Here is a 19,899-nt window from a genome sequence, read left to right as displayed (position 1 = left end):
CAAAAATACAATAAAAATGAAAACTAGCATTAAATTTAGATGCATTGAACAACACTCGCAGTGAATTTTTCCTGCTGCGTTCTGCATCCTCTAGTAGTAAATGCATGCACAAAAACGTTAGCTTAAGTTAAGCATTTACAACATATCCAAGATGGTGGACAACAACAATGTCTAAAGCTCTGATAGCATAACAAAAAAGTGCTTTAGAACAAAAAATAAAAGAGAGTGAGAAGATCCTCAAGTTTTGCACTGTCAGACACATGATATACAAAGGACTCACTAAACTTTGGTCATTTTATTGATTATAACCTGCTGTGTTCACATCAGGGTGCTGGCAGGACAAAGTCAAGGTGAAAAATGGAGCTCAGCAGAAGTTCAAACAGGAAGACTTGTTCATATCTCTCCTTTTTTCCATTCTTTCTCTATTCCCGCTCTGATGATCAGCTGATTATGTGCATTCACTCTCTCAAGTACTGAGCTAATCAGATTCCGCCACAACCTCGTTAGACCAACCGTCATACTTTAAATTTGCCATCCTCTCTTTCACAGTCAACCTGTCGTTTCATTGTGGACCCTGCAACCCTCTTCCACCCCAGCCACCTCCATCCAGATCTTCACAGGCCTTCTGCTCATCTCATCCTGCATACCTCAGTCTCCTCCTCCAAGCCACCCCACTGGTTTCATATTAAGTCTCTCCTGATTGAAATGTTTGCATTCAGATGTGCAGCCAACCGGTCAGGAAATTTTCTGGAGTACAGCGCATGTGTTAAAGACTTTTTCCAAGGCCACACAGAGCTCTTTCAGCTTCATTGCAAACTATAAAACACTGAAAGTGAAGCCTCACCATTCTTTCCCGTGCTCTCCAAGGCCTTCGCCCTCCTTCCCGAGACGGGCCAGGTTCAACTTGGTTTCTAGAGTCATGAGGAAGGAGCCTGTGTAGGAAACCTCCAGATCAAACCACAGACCTAAAGAGAGAGAAGAAAAGACACAGTTCCAGTAAAATTAAGCTATTCTTGTCAGTACAGAAGCATCAAAAAAAGGAGCAACTGTGAGTGCTATTCTCTGTGAATTAACATAACCTCCTGCCTGGTGTGTAATTGCTGTGAGGTCCCCTACAGAGCTGAAGGAGGAGGACCCATCCTCAGGCAAACAATGAAAAGGTCAGTGCCTCCTTATTAACCGGTTTCAACAGTCTACTTCCTGTTTACATGTCAGACATCTCAGAATGATGCAGATTTCCAGTCTCCTGCTGTTTGCTCAATGAATCCAAACCTGTGCCGCTGATAAATGGAGTCTATGACTCCTTTTAATTATCCTCATAAAAAGTCATTGATTTGTATGTGTGAGGCTAAATAACAAGTTGAAGTCTGGACAATGAAGGTGTTTCCTTAATGTCTCTGTCTAGAACGGTAAATCTCAACACTTTCAGCCTGCAACCCCCAAAATAAAGGTGCCAGAGACCGGGGACCGCCACTGTATCTGAAGGTAGATGAACACAGACATGCACAATCAAGAACAGTCATGTGCAGACAAGGCTGCCCATAAGGGGGGATAAAGGGGAGAGTTATCTGGGGCCCAGTCAAACTGGGGAACCATGGAGGTCAGCAAATCATGGTCAATTGTAAAGTTAAGCTGTGATATCCATATTTTATAATTACCCTAAATAAGAACAACTCTTATCAAATAAACAAATATGTTTTTTATTTCTTTTGTACCGTAGCAAGTAGCCTTCTTAAAAATGTAAATCCCTTTGTCTTAAAAACAGAATTAAAACTGGTTAAAAATGGCTTAAATTGGTGAACAATGTGAAATGGGAATTCGAAAATGAGTTACAAGTGGCAGAAATTAGATGAAAGTGGCAAAAAATAAGCAAAAAGCTGCAAAAATTGGTTAAAGTCATAAAAATGGGCATTAAAATGGTAAGCAGGGATTAAAAAGAAGTCTAAATGGGTTTAAAGTGGCAAAAAATAAGCAAAAAGCTGCAAAAATTGGTTAAAGTCGTAAAAATGGGCATTAAAATGGTAAGCAGGGATTAAAAAGAAGTCTAAATGGGTTTAAAGTGGCAAAAATAGGCATAAAAAGTGGTTAATAGTGGCAATAATGGGCCAACAGAGGAGACAATGGGCAAGTGGCAAGAATTGGTTTAGAAGTGGCAAAAAAAGCAGAAAAATGGTGAAAAGGGTTGAAAATGGCAAAAACTGGGTTAAAATTGGCAAAATTGGTGGAAAAGGTGGGGAAATGAAATTTTTAGAGTGGCAGGAATTGGTTAAAGTGGCAAAAATTAGATAAAAGTGGCAAAAAATAAGCAAGAAGTTGCAAAATGGGTCCAGTAGCAAAAATGGACCTAAAAAATGGTTAGCAGAGATCAAAAAGAGGCCAAAATTGAGTTAAAGTGGCAAAAATTGGTGGAAAATTTGGTAAATGGGAACAAAATTTCGTTTAAACTGGCAAAAATGGGTTAAGTGAAGCAGAAAAATAGGCAAAAATTGGCAGAAATGGGATAAATTGGCAAAATTGGGCATAACAAATAGTGAAAATGTGGTTAAAAATAGGCAAAATGGGCATAAAAAGTGGTTAATAGTGGCAATAGTGGGCCAACAGAGGCATCCATAGGCAGAAAGGGACAAGAACTGGTTTAGAAGTGTCGTGTCAAAAACATGCAAAAAAAAGGTGACAAGGGTTTAAAAAGGACAAAAGTAGGTTCAAAGTAGCAAAAATGTGTTAAAATCTGCAAAATCTGTGTGAAAAAATCATGAAAACAGCAAAATTGGTGTAAAGTGGCAAATATATCATTTAAAACAAGTTTTTAAGCCCCCCCGAGAGAATCCTGACCCTCATTCTGAAAACAACTAGTCTAGAAGAAGAGACACAAGACAGAGAGGAAATCATGACATATCTGCCTTCTTATATAACCATGCTTCATTTCTACAAATAACTAAGACACAGCAGTGAAGCACTAGGATGAGATGTTGCCCTTTATCTGAGATATTATTTTACAAAAGAACATTTTGGGGCTTCTAACTTACCAGATCATTTGATATAATTAGTAGAATAACTTTGAGAACGTGTCTTATTATCTTTTACAGTGCCTTTAGACTGTAGGACGGATCATCATGGTAAACTTAATCACAAATATGTATGATTTAAAAAACCTGTTCTTGGTCATATTTAGATTCTGAGCTCTATGTTGCAACCTCCCCAGTAGTGCTGCATTTTCTACATTAGAAATCCAATCATGTCCTCCAAACATTAGGAAGTCAGTATGCAGCATCGCCACCTCACAGGTATGTTGCTAACGAAGCATGCATCCCGTGCTGTTTGTGCAGGATGACGGCACAGCACATCTAGACACGCCGTTCCCTCTGGACTAATTATGTGCCGGGCTCTACTGATTGTGCTTTGTGAGTGTATTTCTGTGGGCGTGTTGTTCAGACAGAGAACATTAATGAGCGCTGCAGCTGTGGAAATGTGGCTGACAGGAGAATGAGTCATGACGGGCTCTTTAAAGTGAATAGGAACAGGTATTACCTCGTCAATGCTCATATCTGTAGATTCAGTTAGACTGAGACGTCTTTAGACAAAAATCAGGACAAAAAACGAAAATCTTTTGTTCTATTCCTACTTTAAAGCACCAGCACTGATTGAAAACTACCCACAAAAACTCTTTCCTCTCTTTTCTCAGCACTTCTCCAAGCTTCCTTTTCAGCGTTATTTTTACGTCCAAACCATTCTCCTTATATCTCTGAATGTGTCCCACTCCCACTGCTGAAGCTCAGCTCATGGCAGGCAGGGTGAGTCACCATTTCAGGTCTGCAAGGGGGGTACCCAAGACCTGAAGCCTAATTAGAGTGGCTTAAAAAAGTGAGGGGGTATAGACTTAGTGGACAGTCTTCAAACAGAAAGAAGGAAAAGCTTTGAAAAAGACAACCTCAGAGTGCATTAGCTCACTATGAGCATTAGTAAACGTCTCAATTATTCTGGTGTTATCCATGAGCACAGACCATTTCTGGTGCACTAAAGTCTACTTCAAAACTTAGCCAAGACATATTCAGATCAAAAGCTACACAAATCTGGTCTCTCTAGCTTCATCCTTTCTTGGTTTCTTGGTTATTTACACCGCCTGAGGAGTCCCTCTTTATGTTTCTGGTTAGCTTTTTAGCTAAGCTCAAATAAAATCAATCAGTCAGATCTGAGTATGCAAGTTTAAAAGAGACAGCATTTTGAAATTGAAGAGAATTCATTTTTACAAATGTCTGGCAGGAGGGAAGACCAAGACTGAGACTAAATTTTCAAAAAAGGGGAAAAAATTAGCACAGTTAGCCACTGAGGTAAACTGGCACCCTATTTTTGGCTAGCCACTGAGGTCTGTCCTACACATGGGTCTGTACATGACTGACTGAGGGACTCTACTTTCAGAGCCATACATACAGAGTAGCGCTTTGGGCGAAATTCAGTTGTGCTGAAAGCCGTCGGTAATGGCTGCCTCCACTGCAGATTATCTCTGATATAGCTTTTAGCATTGCGCCTGTTTTACTAGAACTGGACCATGTTTCCGTACGAAATAAAAAATAAAAACAACCCTAAAAGCTCTTCATGTTGGGAAAGATGTTTTCTGCTGACCTGCCTCAGCATGAGTATGTGAGAGCTACGGGGAAAGGGTCACGTGAATGCTTGTAGACAATGGCTGCTAGTGGAGTGATTAGCTCAGACTTAGCCATGGCGGCAGTTTTGTCTGGACAACTGGAAAAGGAATCTTTATTAAAACAAGGGCAGCGAGTAATACTCAAAGTAGGGATGCACGATATTGGATTTCTGCAGATATTTCAATATTTACCGATTCATTCTAGCTGATACCAATGTTGATACCGATACCGAACGCCCCAAAAACTAATCACTCTGCCAGAACACACAATTCAGTGAGACCTTTCAACAGACATCCTAGATAGATGCAGCAACATACAAGGTTTTTACCAAGCCTTTATTTGTTAAAGCGGCTCTAACACACGGTCTTGAGAAATTATAAAACTAGTTTTGTGATGACTAAAAGAAAGCTGAGGGATAAGACAGAAGCCTGAAATGAAGAAACCATCCACAACACCTGCAAAGACCTCTCTATTTTCTCACCTTGGTGGTCCACAGAAGGTTTGGAGGCATGCAGGATCTTTGGAATAGAGAAGCCCATGTCCAGCTCTGTCAGAGTCAGCTCGTTCATCACATACGGCAGCTGAAAGAAGGAACAGAGAACAGACTTTAAAGAGATTTAACTCAGCAGATTTAACTGATCACTCTGGAACATTAGGAACCATTGTTCTAAGTTAGTGTATTTTAGTGCAAGCTGGCATCAGTACCCACCCTGATCTTACTGAGCTTCATTTGGATCTTTTTGGAGACCACATTGGCCCAGTACTTCTCTCCCAGGAAGTCCCAGAATATCCTTCCCAGAAAAGCGTTGACCCAGGCCTCCGGCTCTACGGTCTCTTCTGAACTCCTGTGTAACTGAAGGACACACGTACAGGTAGCATTAATCTTTCTGATATGAAGAAAAGATTTTCAACTATCAGCAAGTATGAGATCACGTGATTGAGTTCAAGGTCTTGGTAGACCGACAAACTCCAAAGGGTACATTCCTTGGATCACCTGTGTCACCGCTTTTTGAAATTTCACCTTTTTGGTGGTTTTGGGGCTGCTCTCAGGGCTGTTCCCGGGGCTGTCGGTGGCTGTCGGGCTCCTCTGCGGTGCTTGGGGGTTGACATATTTAGCCATGTAGATGTTATAGTCCAACAGCATCTTTTGCTTCATCCCTCCTGTGGAGGCCGAGGACAGGCGGGACTGAGGCAGCTCCTCCAGGCTCCCCCGGCTGCTGCTCCTGCTGTCAGCCTCCAGGCCTCCGATGCCAGAATGGGTGCTGCTGCTGCGGCTGTGAGAGGGCAGGAAGGCTGAAGAAGGAGGGAGAGCGATGCAAGATGTGAAGAATAAGCAGGGGTTGATGTGATTTATGCAGAACCCGCATGTGCAGCGATTTCAATTAATGCATCACATTTCACATACTTGATGAAACTTTTTGTGGCCTTGTTAGAATTCCTAGTCATTTCTCACATTATGGCATAGCTCTCTGAATCAGCTTCCTTTACACTGACACACTACCCTCCCACTGACTCATCACAGCACAGAAATAACCCTTTTTAAAGCATAATTGCTATTTATATCCACAAAACAGACTGGTATTGAAATCACCTCTCTCTAATCCTGTTTTCCTATCACTGGGCTGTTAGACTGTCAGTGCTTCCCCTTGAATGGAGCCTTATCCCTACACGCTTATATTACACAGTAGAGACCGATGCTAGAATATGCTGCTTCTCTGTGCATGTAATCCTGCTGACCTATTCACACTCATCTGTTAGCTCAGTTGAGGGGATTGGCAATCCCTAAGCTGGAGCTTATGCACAGATCTGATGGCTGTGCAGTGACATACTCCAGAGAATGGCTTTTCTAACTGTAGGATGATGTGTGCAAATCATGCATTGAATATAACAATGCTTCTTGGTCTCCTCCCATTAAACAGATTTTAAGTCGGAGTAACCCTGCTCTGGGAGCTGACATACTGTGCTGGTGACATTATTTGGAGCCAAGGCGTGCAGGGTAGAGAGCTGGCTGGTTGAACCGCAGACTGATGCCACATCCTTTCCAAAAAGCACATTAAAATTATGGATGTAACGCCAAAGAGCCCCCAGGTTGATACAGTCCACAACAGAATGGTCTCATCTGTTTAGAGCACAAACTCATGGTACAGGGACGTTTAATGACTGTATATTAAGTTCACATCAAACATGGCTATTATTAAGGATTCTTCACATAATATTATTATTAGAAAAATCATGGCCATACTCAGGAAAGAAAGTTTAAGATGGATTTAAGTCAGAAACATTGTTGTCACTTTGCTTGTTTGATCATTTCTGAACCTCCCTCTTTCTTTTATTTTATTTTTTTTTTGTTTTTAGATTTATTTTTGGACCTTTATTAGATAGGGGAGGACAGTGGATAGAGTCAGAAACAGGGTCGAGAGTGGGGGAGAGACATGCGGTAAAGGGCCTCAGGCCGGATTTGAACCTGGGCCGCCTGCATACATGGGGAGCACCTTTAACCACTAGGCCACCTGCTCCCCAAACCTCCCTCTTTCTCTTCATTTTTTTCCACATCTCCCTCTTCAATTTTTTGTATCTCCCACTTCTCTCATAAATTTTCTGTATCTCCTTCTGCACCTCCCACTTTTCTTTTGTTGACTGAATTTCTCTTCTCTTTTTATTTTCCTGCATCTCCCTGTCCTCTTTATTTTTCTGCATTTTCCTCTTCTCTCTTTAATTTTCTGCATCTCCGTTTTTCTGTTTTTCTGCATCCTCCTCCTCTTTTCTGCATTTCTCTTTTCCCTGCTTGCATCCCTCTCTTCCCTTTCTTAAACCCACCCTTCTCTTTCTGCACCTCCCTCTTCTCTCTTTAATTTTCAACATTTCGTAAATCAATATTCCTGCATCTTCCTCTTCTCTTCTTTCTGCAGCTTTCTTTTCCCTTTGCCTGTATCTCCATCTTTTCCTTTTTTTTTACATCTTTCTTCCCTTTCTTTTTTCTGAATTGCTCTCCCTCCTGTCTTTATTTTTCTGCGTCTCCCTCTTTTGCATCTTCCTCTTCTTTCAATAACTTTCTGCATTTTACCTCTTCTGCATCTTCCCCTTCTTCATTTTTCTCTTCTCTCTTTAATTTTCTGCATCTTCTTTTTCTTACTTTCTGCATCTTCCTCCTCTTTTCTTCGTACATCTCCCCCTTCTCTTTTCTGCATCTCCGTCTGTCCCTTTACAACCTAAACACAGCTTCAGCAGATGGCTGTTCGAACTGAGTCTGGGTATGCTCACAGTTTCTGTCTATAAAACAAAGTTTTTACTTGCCACGGTAACAAATATTGTAAATATTGCTTAATCCTGAGCTCATGGTGTAGTATTGTTGGCTCTATCTTTGTTTATCTTCATCTTAATATCATTTGAATTACTGATTGGTTTTTGTTTTGTTTCCTATTTGCCTTTCTTTCTCTACCCTTCTCTCTCTTTAAACACTTGGATGCACATCAGTATGATAAAAGAGAGTACTGTGGAAAAGCATGCTAGGTCATCTGGTTGAGTAGCCAGATTTCTTTTTTGTAGTTATGAGTAACTTACTGCATTAGTTCTGCAACTAAGTAATGGATTATGTGATGAGTAAACATTTCTGTACAACATCACCAACATTTGTAACAAGCCACTTAGTGGTTTTAATCGTTGGTAATGCAAACATACCCTAAAATATAATGTTTATTTTGGTCTTACCACTCTTGCAGATACCGGGCAGACTTCCACTCCTCCCCTCTGACTTCATCCTGGATGCCACAAGAAACCTCCGAAACCACTCCTCCTTCTCCCGTCCGGTCCTCCCAAACAGATAGATTGTCAGATCCCCGCCTCCAGAGGTCGGCCTTTTGGGTTCTTCTGCTGATCCTGCAACTTCAGCTTTCTCACATTTGTCTGTTCGTTCCTGCTTCTCGCTCACGCTCGTTGGTTTCTCCTCCCCGGCTTCGGGCTTCTCTCCCTGGGCTTTGGACATGAAGTCGTCCTGCTTGGCCAGCTCGATGCAGATTGGGTACTTCTTGTTCCAAACTCTCTTCCTGGCCAAGCTCTGAGGCACCAGCTGGATCTGTGGAGGCAGACAGTCGAGTTCAAATAATTAAAAATATGAAAATGGCAGGCAATTTGGTGGTATTGTTTGGGGCAGTAGAACGCCCACATTAAAGTCAGGACAAACAGAAGAGGATGTGTGATTCCAACCGTGGAGCACATTAGAATTACAGACTAATGTGGCAGACGTGCCCCGGGACGGGAGTTACACAAGGCTATTAGAGACTTTGAACATTTTTAACAAGGAAAGGGGATACTAGTGCAGATGACTCATCTCTCACATACCAATGCAGACCAAAATTAAACTTGTCTTTAACCAGAAACACAAAGGAATGTCCTAGAATTGGTTTATGTGGAGAGAAGCTTGCAGAGTAGCCTATCTCCGGAGTTCACTTTGGATTGAAGCCACAATACTGTAAGTAGGATTTTTGCCCTGAAATATCTATATTTACTTAAAAAAATGACAACTCCTGCTCCACAAATACAGCCCCAATTCCAAAAAAGTTGGGACTGGCTCTAGCTGCTCAACAGTCCTAGGTCTTCCTTGCTGGATTCTTTGTTTTATGATGCGCCAAATCTTTTCTATTGGTGAAAGGTCTGGACTGCAGGGAGGCCACTTCAGCACCTGGACTCTTCTACTGTGAAGCCACCCTGTTGTGATGGATGTGGTATGTGGTTTAGCACTGTCTTGCTGAAAAATGCAAGGCCTTCCCTAAAAGAGGTGTTGTCTGGATTGGAGCATATGTTGCTCTAAAACCTCTATCTACTTTTCAGTGCTGATAGTTCCTTTCCAAATGTGTAAGCTGCCCACGCCATAGGTACTAATGCAACCCCATACTATCAGAGATGCAGGCTTTAGAACTGTGCAAGGATAACAGGCTGGATAGTCTATCTCTTCTTAAGTCTGCAGGACTTTGCATCCATGGTTTCCAAAATAATTTCAAATTTTGATTCATCTGACCACAGAACAGCCTTTGTGGTTAACTGTGTTGACAGAGAATGATTTCTGGAAGTGTTCCTGAACCCATGCAGTGATTTCCAGTACAGAATCATTCCTGTTTTTAATGCAGTGGCCCCTGAGAGCCCAAAGATCAAGTAGCCAATACTGACCTTCAGCCTTCTCCCTTGCACAAAGAGATTTCTCCAGATTGGTGGGATATTCAAAGTCTTTACAATTCTGCATTGAGGGAGGGACTCTGAGGGGCTCTGGCTCTCTAAAATGCTCCTTTTATACCCAGTTATGTTACTGACCTGGTTGCAAAATGCTTATCTTACTTTTCTAGCCTTTTGTTGCCCTGTCCCTACTTTTTTGAGATGTGCTGCTACCATCAAATACAAAATGAGCATACATTATCCCAGCATCAACATCTGATATCTTGTTTACACTCTATTGTGAATAAAATATGGGTTTATGAGACTAACAAATCATTTCTTTCTGTTTGTGTTTACATTTTACACAGCGCCCCAACTTTTTTGGAATTAGGGTTGTATTTCCAACAGTTTTCACAACCAGTGAAATTTTGATATTTTGTAGTTGCAGCAGGGCATGCCTGTTACTGAGTTGTCATGATGGAGCCACTTTTACAGACATGGCTTGTTTATCATTCTGGAAGCTGCCGTTCTGTTCCTGCCTCTCATTCATGTTTTGTGATGCTTACTGGTGATAGACCTCGATTGTTCTTTGCCACTGGTTTCTAGTTCAGTCACCCAAGCTCACCCATACCGTGGATCTGAGAGTAGAGTAGCTGCATGATAAAGATGACCCTCATAACCTCTCTGGTCTGTGATAAACTGACATGACAAATGTCTTCTTACTGTCTGGCCTTTAGAAGTACAAAACCATCGAGTCAGCACACAAACAAGCAGAGCCAGCGCAGGGTCAGTGACCTGTGATATTCACTCAGTGTTTACACACTGTGTGTGACTCTAAGTGGCTCTGTCACTGAACATGACCTATTAGCAAACATGTACTCAGGCAAAGGGAAATATGAGGAGACGTGTGCTTCATGTCACTCTCTGTTAGGCTTATCATCAAGCACACAAATAGACCAGAGAGCCAGACCAGACAAAGGAGCGTTTAACACTTTATAATCCAGAGCTGGGCACATTTCTGTTAAAAGGAACCCTACATGATAACTTCATCTGAATGGATGGATATATGTATCTCTTTATTGAACAACAAACTTACTAGATATCTGCATTTTGAGAACATCTTAAGTTTTAAACAAACCAGGAGGCTGCTGTGTTTTAGGCGACTGGGTAGTGCGACATTACGGGGCTTCAGCGGTCCTTGGCCTGTACAGTTTCTATGCATTAGTCGCCCTAAGCGTTCATCTTTATACAATGCATTTATCTTTATATCATGCATGTGCTTGCACTGTTAGTGAAGTGAAATTCATGAAGACCTTAATTGCAGTGCAAATAAAAGTAAATATAGTCACAGTGCAGTGCGGGCTTTAACATGGCAGCTTCCTAGTAAGTTAATTTAAATTCAAACGCTCTTTAAATGCAGATATCTAGTGAAATCAGACATAAAGATACAAATATTTACCTGACATGGTGAATTTGTCTAATCATGCAGAGTTCATTTTAACTGATAATCATAGCCTTTATTCCTTTTTTAAAACTGATGTTAATTTAAAAAAGAAAATGATTATTGAAACCTTTAACTTAAGTTAAATTCAGTTTAAGTCAACATAATTTTCAAAGCAAGAGCACAGCCTCATGTTCTCGGTCCATGTTCCTTTATTTTAAAATCCTATCTCACCCTCATGGAGTAACATACTGATGAAGCTCCACTAGAGTTAATCAAAAAAGTTTTGAACAACTTTTAAATGTCTGGTTAGGTTTTTATTTCTGATGTATTTCAGGTAGTGGGGGAATCTAACTGCTGTTTGGTTTTATACTCAGTCTCAACAGATTTGTGGTTCAAGTTTGAGGGTTGATTGATATTGCATTGTTACCTGGGCTTTAACCTCCTAAGACCCTGCATGTACATGTGAGGACGTTATATTTTAGCTTTACTACAACAAACTCCATACTTCTTTTATTTGAATTTTTAGATAATTGTCCAAAATGTCCATTGAAGTTTAAGCCTGAAATGTCAGAATAATTTGCAGTCTGGATATTTTAGGGAATTTGCATGGAATTCTTTGTAGGAAAAATTTCCATTGAATGTTTAATAAAGACAAAGACAAAAAACTAATCACAAAAATGTTGATGGGAGCTGGTCAGCGCAGACAAAGTCTGTGTATCTATGTGTAGACTCTGTAAATGTAGATTAATCGACTAACAGTCAACAGAGTTACATTTTTGCTAACCTGTGCCCATCTGTTAATCTCCCCCTGAAACATTTCTCACGCATGCCCCTCTTCTTCTTCTTCTCTTTGACCACATAAACACCCAGGGTACCTTGCTGTCAGTGAGGTCATAGATCTTCTGGCTGATGTAGGTGACGTCTGGTTTAGGCTCGTTGTGTGTGGCACGGCGGGAGATGTTCCTGTTGGGCTTGGACAGACGCAGGACCGAGCCCTCAAGGCGGACGTAAACAGAGTGGGTCAGGGTGGCGTGATACATCTCCGGGTCGTAGCTGTGGATCTCATTCATCCAGCCCTGAGAGACGGAGGGAGAGAAGAAGATGCTACTGACACTGAGGTGGAATCAAACATCCTGAACAGATAAGAAAAGGAGATTTTTCATCAGAAGATTTACAACTTATTGTGTAACTCCAAACAGGTGAATGGAGTCCAAATAATACTACTTACTATGTCAAGAGGGAAAAAGATTGAAAAACATAAAGCATGACTATGTCATCCTCTCCATAATTGAGATTTTTGATGCACTGGTGATTTAGTTGTTTTATTCTAAGTAATTTCCTGTTTCTTACAGGCAAGCAAAAATGGGATAGCCAAATCTATCTAAAACAATATGAAATCAATGCCTGCTATTGGGTATTTATTTATATTTTTCTATGCCAAGATTAATAATTACCTTGGCATAGAAAATTCTGGTTTTCCCATGAGAACAGGATGATGTTCCATTTACTGCTAGATAAATGGGAAAAAAAACAAGGCTGGCAGCAGTGATGGGCCAAATGAAGGTTGTCAAAATACCAGAATTTTGTACCTCTATGAATTTAGTAAAAATAGACACCTGTTATCATGCCACAGAAACAAATATGTAAATTTTAGACACCACAAATGAAAACTGCCTGTTTTAAATCACCAAAAGCTGCAGGCAAGAAGCAGCAATAAACCCCGGGCAAAGCAGGCATCAACTGCATGAGAATGACATTGATTAAGTCGGATGTAGCATAAAGGAGGAGCTGGGGTGGAAGAGGGCTGCAAAAAGCAGCTTGCTAAGGGAGCAGCAAAACGTAGCCAGGCTAGAGCAGGTTAAATATGGCAGCATGAGTGAGATTAGCCAATGGCGTGCTTAGGGGCAATCAGCTGGTCATCAGCTGATGATCTCGATTATATGGCAGCGCTTGACTCCATAGCCTGCTTGAAGTAGCATGTTATTTACTTACTTTACTTTAAGAGTGAATAAATTGTATGGATATGTCAGCTCAGGGCTCCCATAACCAATAATCCAGAGAGTTGTCAGACAACTTGTAGACAAAATTCTTTCACAAAGGTGCAGCATCACAGAGGTCAAAGCAGGGCATCTGATGTTTAAGCTGATCTAGAGGCGTAGGGAGGTACAAGAAGGAAAAAGGGAGCTTTCCAGTGTTATTTATGCATGTTTAATGTCCTGCACAATCAGAGTTTCTCTTCTGGAACAGCTGTGCCCTCCAGCCACGTGTCTCTCCTGTGCAACAGCTTGGTACTCACTGAAGCACACAAACATACAAGTACACAGGCTTACATAACTCCTAAACATCCCTCCTCTAGAGTAGTTTCTACAGCGCTGAGTGGGGTTAACTGAGAACAGACGGCAGACATGTTGGTGTTCTCATTCTGAATATTTGGCTCAGAGCTCAACTGTAATTCTAATATAACCTCAATATGTTTCCACGGGCCCCCACGAGGCTACGGGGAGTTTAATTCTCATCCAAACTCCCACCTTATCAGTCCCACAGGAGGCTGTGAGGGAGAAGCCAATTCAACAGGAACAACAGGGGAAATTTCAGCACTCAGCAAGTGTTTCAAGATAAAGAAATGTAGACAAAGATACAAAAACAAAGCTCTAAGGGACACAAACTTCACTCTGCCCTGACCACTCAGCTTAAGCTTGATGATACATTTTGCATCCTGTGCGCTACATGGCACCTTCACTTTTGCAGGTCTTTTCATCACATTAAGCAAAAATGCTGATGTTATTTTATAAAACGTCTGCAGACCCATCAGTTCCAAACCACAGCTTTAAATCAGGGGTGTCAAACTCAAGGCTCAGGGGCCAAATCTGACATCATCATATCAAATTTTTATTATAAGAGGTACGAGGTCTGCAGACTTCCCCCAGTATAAAAATGTAACTTAACCTTGATGATTAAAAAGATTCTTGGTTGGTCAAAATAATGAGATAAAACGACAGGAATGTGGGAAAATACATTTTTTGTTTTCATTCATATTTTCAATTTTGCATCTCGCAATTATGACTTAAACTTATGATGTATTTTTCTTAAATATTTTGACCTTTTGAAACTCATGATTTGGGAATTTAGACACACAATTTAAAAATAAAACTCATATTTTGGCCTTTAAAACCCACAATTTCAGCTTTTGTTTTATATATTTAGGCCTTTAAACTCATAATTTTGAATTTTTACTCATATTTTGACCTTTAGAAAGATATGATTTCCACATTTAGCTCATATTTTGGCCTTTAAAACTTATGAATTTCAATTTTATCTCATATTTTGGCCTTCAATAGACATGATTTCCACTTTTATTTCATATTTTGGCCTTTAAACTCATGATTTCGAATTTGATCTCATGTATTTGCCTTTTAAAACATTCTGTTTTTTATTGTCATATTTTGACCTTTTGAACTCATGATTTCCACTTTTATCTCATATTTTGGCCATTAAAACTCACGATTTTTCATTTTATCTCATACATTTCCCTTTTAGAACCAGTATTCTGGCTTTTATTTTCATGTTTTGTCCTTTTGAACTATCAAACAGGACTTTTTTATTAAACTCAGGTTTTGAGCCTTTTAAGTTATGTCATCTTTTTTTAGTCCCAAAATCATTGATCATCAGTGCCAAGTATTTTTTCCCATAATGCATCACTGTTGTAAATAAGGTTGACAGTTTATGGTGAAATGTTGACCCTGTTAGGCTCTCAGGTTAGACCTGAATTCAGAATCTGGCCCCTGCAGTGACTGAGTTTGACCCCCCCAGCAGCAGCCTTACCTTAAATATCCCTGGTTCCTTGATGTCAAGCTGGGCCACGTTCCACTGCTCTATCCTTCGCCTCCATCTTCTCATCCCTGACGATGAGCGTCGAGACGAGGACAGCCAGAGGATCAGCATCACTATCATAAATCCAGCTACGATCCCGTGCACCACTGCACAAACATAAGGAGGCACTGGGAGGACCAAATACCAGTAAACCAACTGCGTCAGGAAGATCAGACCAGTCACAGGTATGCTCTCTAACTCCTCGTCCACTTTCTCCTCCTCCTCCGTGTCAAGTTCACTACACAACCCCGTGCTGTCAGCGTGAGGCTGCCTGGAGCCTAGAGGATCCCCGTCTGGGGTTTCTGTATCCGTACAAATATCAAAGTCTTCGCTGTACAGTTCACAAAAGTCCTCGTCTTCCTGTCGGGCAACCAGCGCAGACATTGAGCATCGTCCTAAAGTTAGGGATGGAGATTTGGGGAAATTGGTCTGGGTTAGGACTGGGGCTGGTGCCAACGATGGAAAGGAGAAGAAAACAGAGTCCGAACCCTTCCCTGTGGGGGTTTCTTCTTCGTCATCTTCGCCTTCGACGCCTTCCTCCTCCTTGATGCTGTAGTTGTTGTTGCTTTCTGCGTGCCCGTTCACGGTGGTCACTCCGCTGAGCTCTGATGCACTTGAAGACAGCAATTTAGCTCGATGAGTGGCACTTCCTGCAGCACCCACGCCAGACTCATCCCCCATGATCTTACTGAAAAGCTGCAGGGGGTCGGACATCACCTCTGACAGCCGCCGCTTCGTGTCCTCAATCCTGGCCTCCACCTCCTGGACTTTGAAGAAAGACCGACCGTCTGGGGACATGATGGGGGAAGAAGGGGCTGTTTTGGAGTCTCCACCAGCTTGAGTGACAACAGGACAGGAGGATAGGCGAGGCTGGGAGAACTGTTTGAAGAGCTGAATGTTGCGAGGAGGAGCCCGCTGGGATGACTGTACTTGCTGTTGGTTATGATAGTGTTGGAGAGGCACGTCCTGATGTTCAGGCTTCGAAGTGTCCGTGGAAAGAGACTTAACAAAAGATTTCATTAAGTGGCGGTGCCTCGTATGGGATGGTGCATTCGCAGTAGGAGCTGCGGTGGTTTCTCTAGTCTCCACGTCATTGGACAAAGACCTAACCAGGCTAAGGAACGGTTTGGAGGAGGACAGTGCCGCAGACTTGCAAGGGGACGAGGAGCTGGAGCTTGTGGCGGGGGGATTGACTAAGGGTCGATCCAGGGGCCAGGAGGAGCTGGCAGGAGGATTGGAGCTCAGATGGGAGTGGGCGGAAGTGGGGATGATGATCATAGCTGGAGATGGCGTGTGTGGTTGAAGGTCTGAGGACTGAGCGGACAAGGTGGTGGATGAGACAGGAAGTACAGCCACCCCCGACGTAGTCTCCCCACCACTACACTCAAACAGCAGCTCCTCCTTGGCCTCCAACGCTGTAGCGACGGACTGCTCATCCGCGCCTAAAGCATGTGCTTCCCCAGCTCTGTCAAGGCCGGATTTAGCGCCATCCGATCCGAGAGGAACCCCATACAGCTCCTCTTCCTCATCGTCTTCCTCCTTCCCCAGAGCGGAGAAGTGGATGGTGATGGTGTCGCGGGAGAGGGAGCGCTGTACCTGCAGCTTGGGTCCCGGGGCCTGGCGAGGGGGAGTAGTGTCGGCATGCTGGCCACTTCCCCTGCTGCTGCCGCCCTGAGTGCTCATCACCACCCTGCACAGGGCTTACAGCCTGGAGGAGACAGAGACAGAAGAGGGCACTTTTAATAACCATTGATGCTGACACAATGTTGAAACACCGGTGTAGAAAAGTATTTGGACAATAGAGATGTGAACCATTATCATGACTAAATGCTCTATAAAGCAAAGTGTCAACATTGTCAAATATTTTGCATATTCCTTTTTTTGCACATTTATCCACATAAAAACCTGTAAGTGAACAAAAAAGTACCATGTAGTACAAAACAGCACGGAGAGATAAATTCCTTCTGAATATTCCTACATGTTCTGGACTCACAGCACACAGGAAGAAGAAAACCAGCTCTTAATTAATCCTACAGTGGAAGGACTGGACAGGTACGTCCATGCCCCCCTCTCCATTATCCCTTATAAAGAGCGGCTGTAGCTGACAGACTGAGCCACTCTCGGGTCTGCCCTCTCCCTGTCTTACAAGTCTCCTGCTCACTCTCTCACCCGACTTTGCCAACATGATGAATGACTTTTTTCAGATCACATTTGAAAGGTGCTCCACATTTAAGTTATGTGAAGCCTCCACAGGGGGCAGACTGCACCTGAGTTTATCCATGGCAGTGGAGGCATTGAAAACACTGTCTCAAATGAAATTTTGGTCAACATACAAACAGACAGAGGTGGAGCTGAGGCGGACCTCCTGCACATATCCAGCAGTCACAGGAGAATAATTGCTGAATTGTGATATTTAACTACAATTAGATCTTATTTGCATGTTTGAACTACAAAAATTTGCATGTCATAACAAACATTGGCAATTTGAGGCAGCGCCAGTGTCTTGAGTTGAGCATCAAATGAATGCAAAAAAATGTATTTTTCAAATCCTGACTTTAACATTTTTTAATCAGTGAGCTCTGCACCTCGATGCCAGAAACCATGACTGACAAAGAGACAGCTTCAAAGTGTTCATTCTGTTAACTATCATATTTAATACTTTTATACATAATATACAGACAACTTTCACAGGATGCATCAACTTTTGAAAAATATGCAGGACAGCATGTACAAAATGACTCGCTTGTGTCTAGCAATCCCCAGATAGTGCATTAGTATTTGCACTTTTAAGGAGTTCAAGCGAAGTTGATTTCCCAACAGCAGTTAAGCTCAGAGATTTCCCTGACAAACGTTCTTGGTTTTGTCATTAGTGCTCTCTAAAGCTAAGGGCGCTTAAGTTCCTGCTTTTAAAAATTACTTTTTGAGTCCAGGAAGCACTCATTTCTTCACATTTTCATTACAACACAAGGAAAAAGAACATTCTTAAGACTTTGTGTCCCTGTTTATTTAAAATGATTCAACCCCAGTACAAAAAAAACCTGGAGGACTGTGTGATAAGTAAATAAAAACAGAATGCAATGACTTGTGTTATGAAATCTCAAACCCAAATTGTATTCACAATGAAACATAAACAACATATCAGATGTTGAAACTGAGTTATTTTACCATTTCATGATAAATATTAGCTAATTTTGAAATTTATGGCAGCAACATGTCTCAAAAAAGTAGGGACGGGGCAACAAATCCAGAAAAGTAAGTGGTACTGATGAAAAACAGCTAAAGCAGCAACTAGTTGGCAACAGGTCAGTAACATGACTGGGTATAAAAGGAGCATTTTAGACAGGCAGAGTCTCTCAGAAGTAAAAACAGAAAAAAAGGTTCACTGATAAGCAAAAAACTGAATCTAAAAACTGTGGAACAATTAAAAAGAAAAAAAAAAGTTCCCTAATGTAAATTTGTTAAGAATTTGAATATCCCACCATCTACAGTCCATAATATCGTCAAAAGATTCAGTGAATCTGGAGAAATTTCTGTGCACAACAGACAAGGCTGAAGGTCAATATTGGAGGCTGGTGATTTTGGGCCCTCGTGCAGCACTGCATTAAAAACAGGCATGATTTTGCACTAGAAATCACTGGATGGGCTCAGAAACACTTCTAGACGGCACTGTCAATACAGTTAGCCATGCCATCCATAAATCCAGGTAAAGCTGCATCATGCAAAGAAGAAGCCATATGTGAAAAAGATCAGGGAACACTTCTGTCTTATCTGTGCCAAAGCTCATTTATAAAAGACTAAGGTAAAATGGAAAACTGCTCTGTGGTCAGATTAATCAAAATTTGAAATCCTTTTTGGAAACCACTGACACTGTGTCCTGAAAAAGAGAGACCGTCCAGTTTATTACCATAGCCTGCATCTCTGATGGTGTAGGGTTGCATTAGTGCCTATGGCAGGGCGGCCCACACATTTGAATGGCACTACCAATGCTGGAAATTATGTAGAGGTTTGCACCCACCTGGACAACGTCTCTTTCAGGGAAGGCCTTGGCTATTTCAGCAAGACAATGCTAAACTACATACCACATCTATAACAACAGCATGGCTTCACAGGAGAAGAGTTTGGGAGCTAATTTCCAGAGTTTTGGCCATCCCTACTTTTTTTGAGATGTGTTGCTGCCATCAAATTCAAAATTAGCTTATAATTTTCATGAAATGGAAAAATGCATCAGTTTCAGAATAATTTTTTATGCCCTACTGTGAATAAAATATGGGTTTATGAGATTTGAAAATCATTGCATTCTGTTTTTATTTACATTTTACAGTGTCCTAACTTTTTTGGCAATGGGTTCTACACTTCAAAGTGACTTGCCATGAAGTATTCTTACATCACTGTGTCCATGCACTTTCTTTCAGCCTTATGTGTTCCATGATTCCTGTGCTTTACTGTACTAGCGTAAATACATAAATACAATAGACCCTCATTCCCCCACCCAAGCATAGCAATCTGCAGGACCTAATCACCAACAAAGAAGCTGTTAGGCTCCAGTGATCACGAGGACAAGGAATCTATTGTGCAGTCTGAACACAGCGGAGCCGTAGTCATCCATCATGCAGTGATTTCACTGAATGAGGCCTGGAGTTGTTATTGAGTTATTGTGCCTGCTTATTCTTCCACATCGCGTAGAGGCCATCATCCCTGGTTAGCATTATCAAACAGGCAGAACAAAACAAGCACATACACAAATACAGACCCATGCACAGAGTCACTGCGGCTCTCTGACTGTTGATAAAAATGTAA

The 19,899-nt window shown here is 41.7% G+C and overlaps 1 protein-coding gene across 1 annotated transcript in view; it reads right to left on the bottom strand.

Moving 5' to 3' along the window:
* tex2 (testis expressed 2) overlaps nt 1–19,899 on the bottom strand; it is a 60,678-nt gene that overhangs the window by 10,453 nt on the left and 30,326 nt on the right. The window contains exons 3-9 of the mRNA XM_041777755.1: nt 15,055–16,810; nt 12,108–12,308; nt 8,352–8,715; nt 5,665–5,936; nt 5,353–5,496; nt 5,125–5,224; nt 845–965 (exon numbers count right to left, since the gene is read on the bottom strand). Of these exons, the coding sequence (XP_041633689.1) occupies nt 845–965; nt 5,125–5,224; nt 5,353–5,496; nt 5,665–5,936; nt 8,352–8,715; nt 12,108–12,308; nt 15,055–16,785 (2,933 nt within the window). The 5' untranslated portion in view covers nt 16,786–16,810. The remainder of the gene's footprint in view (nt 1–844; nt 966–5,124; nt 5,225–5,352; nt 5,497–5,664; nt 5,937–8,351; nt 8,716–12,107; nt 12,309–15,054; nt 16,811–19,899) is intronic.

Source organism: Cheilinus undulatus, linkage group 21, assembly GCF_018320785.1.
Source record: "Cheilinus undulatus linkage group 21, ASM1832078v1, whole genome shotgun sequence".
Taxonomy (NCBI): Eukaryota; Metazoa; Chordata; class Actinopteri; order Labriformes; family Labridae; genus Cheilinus; species Cheilinus undulatus.
This window is presented reverse-complemented; position numbering and strand designations above follow the sequence as displayed.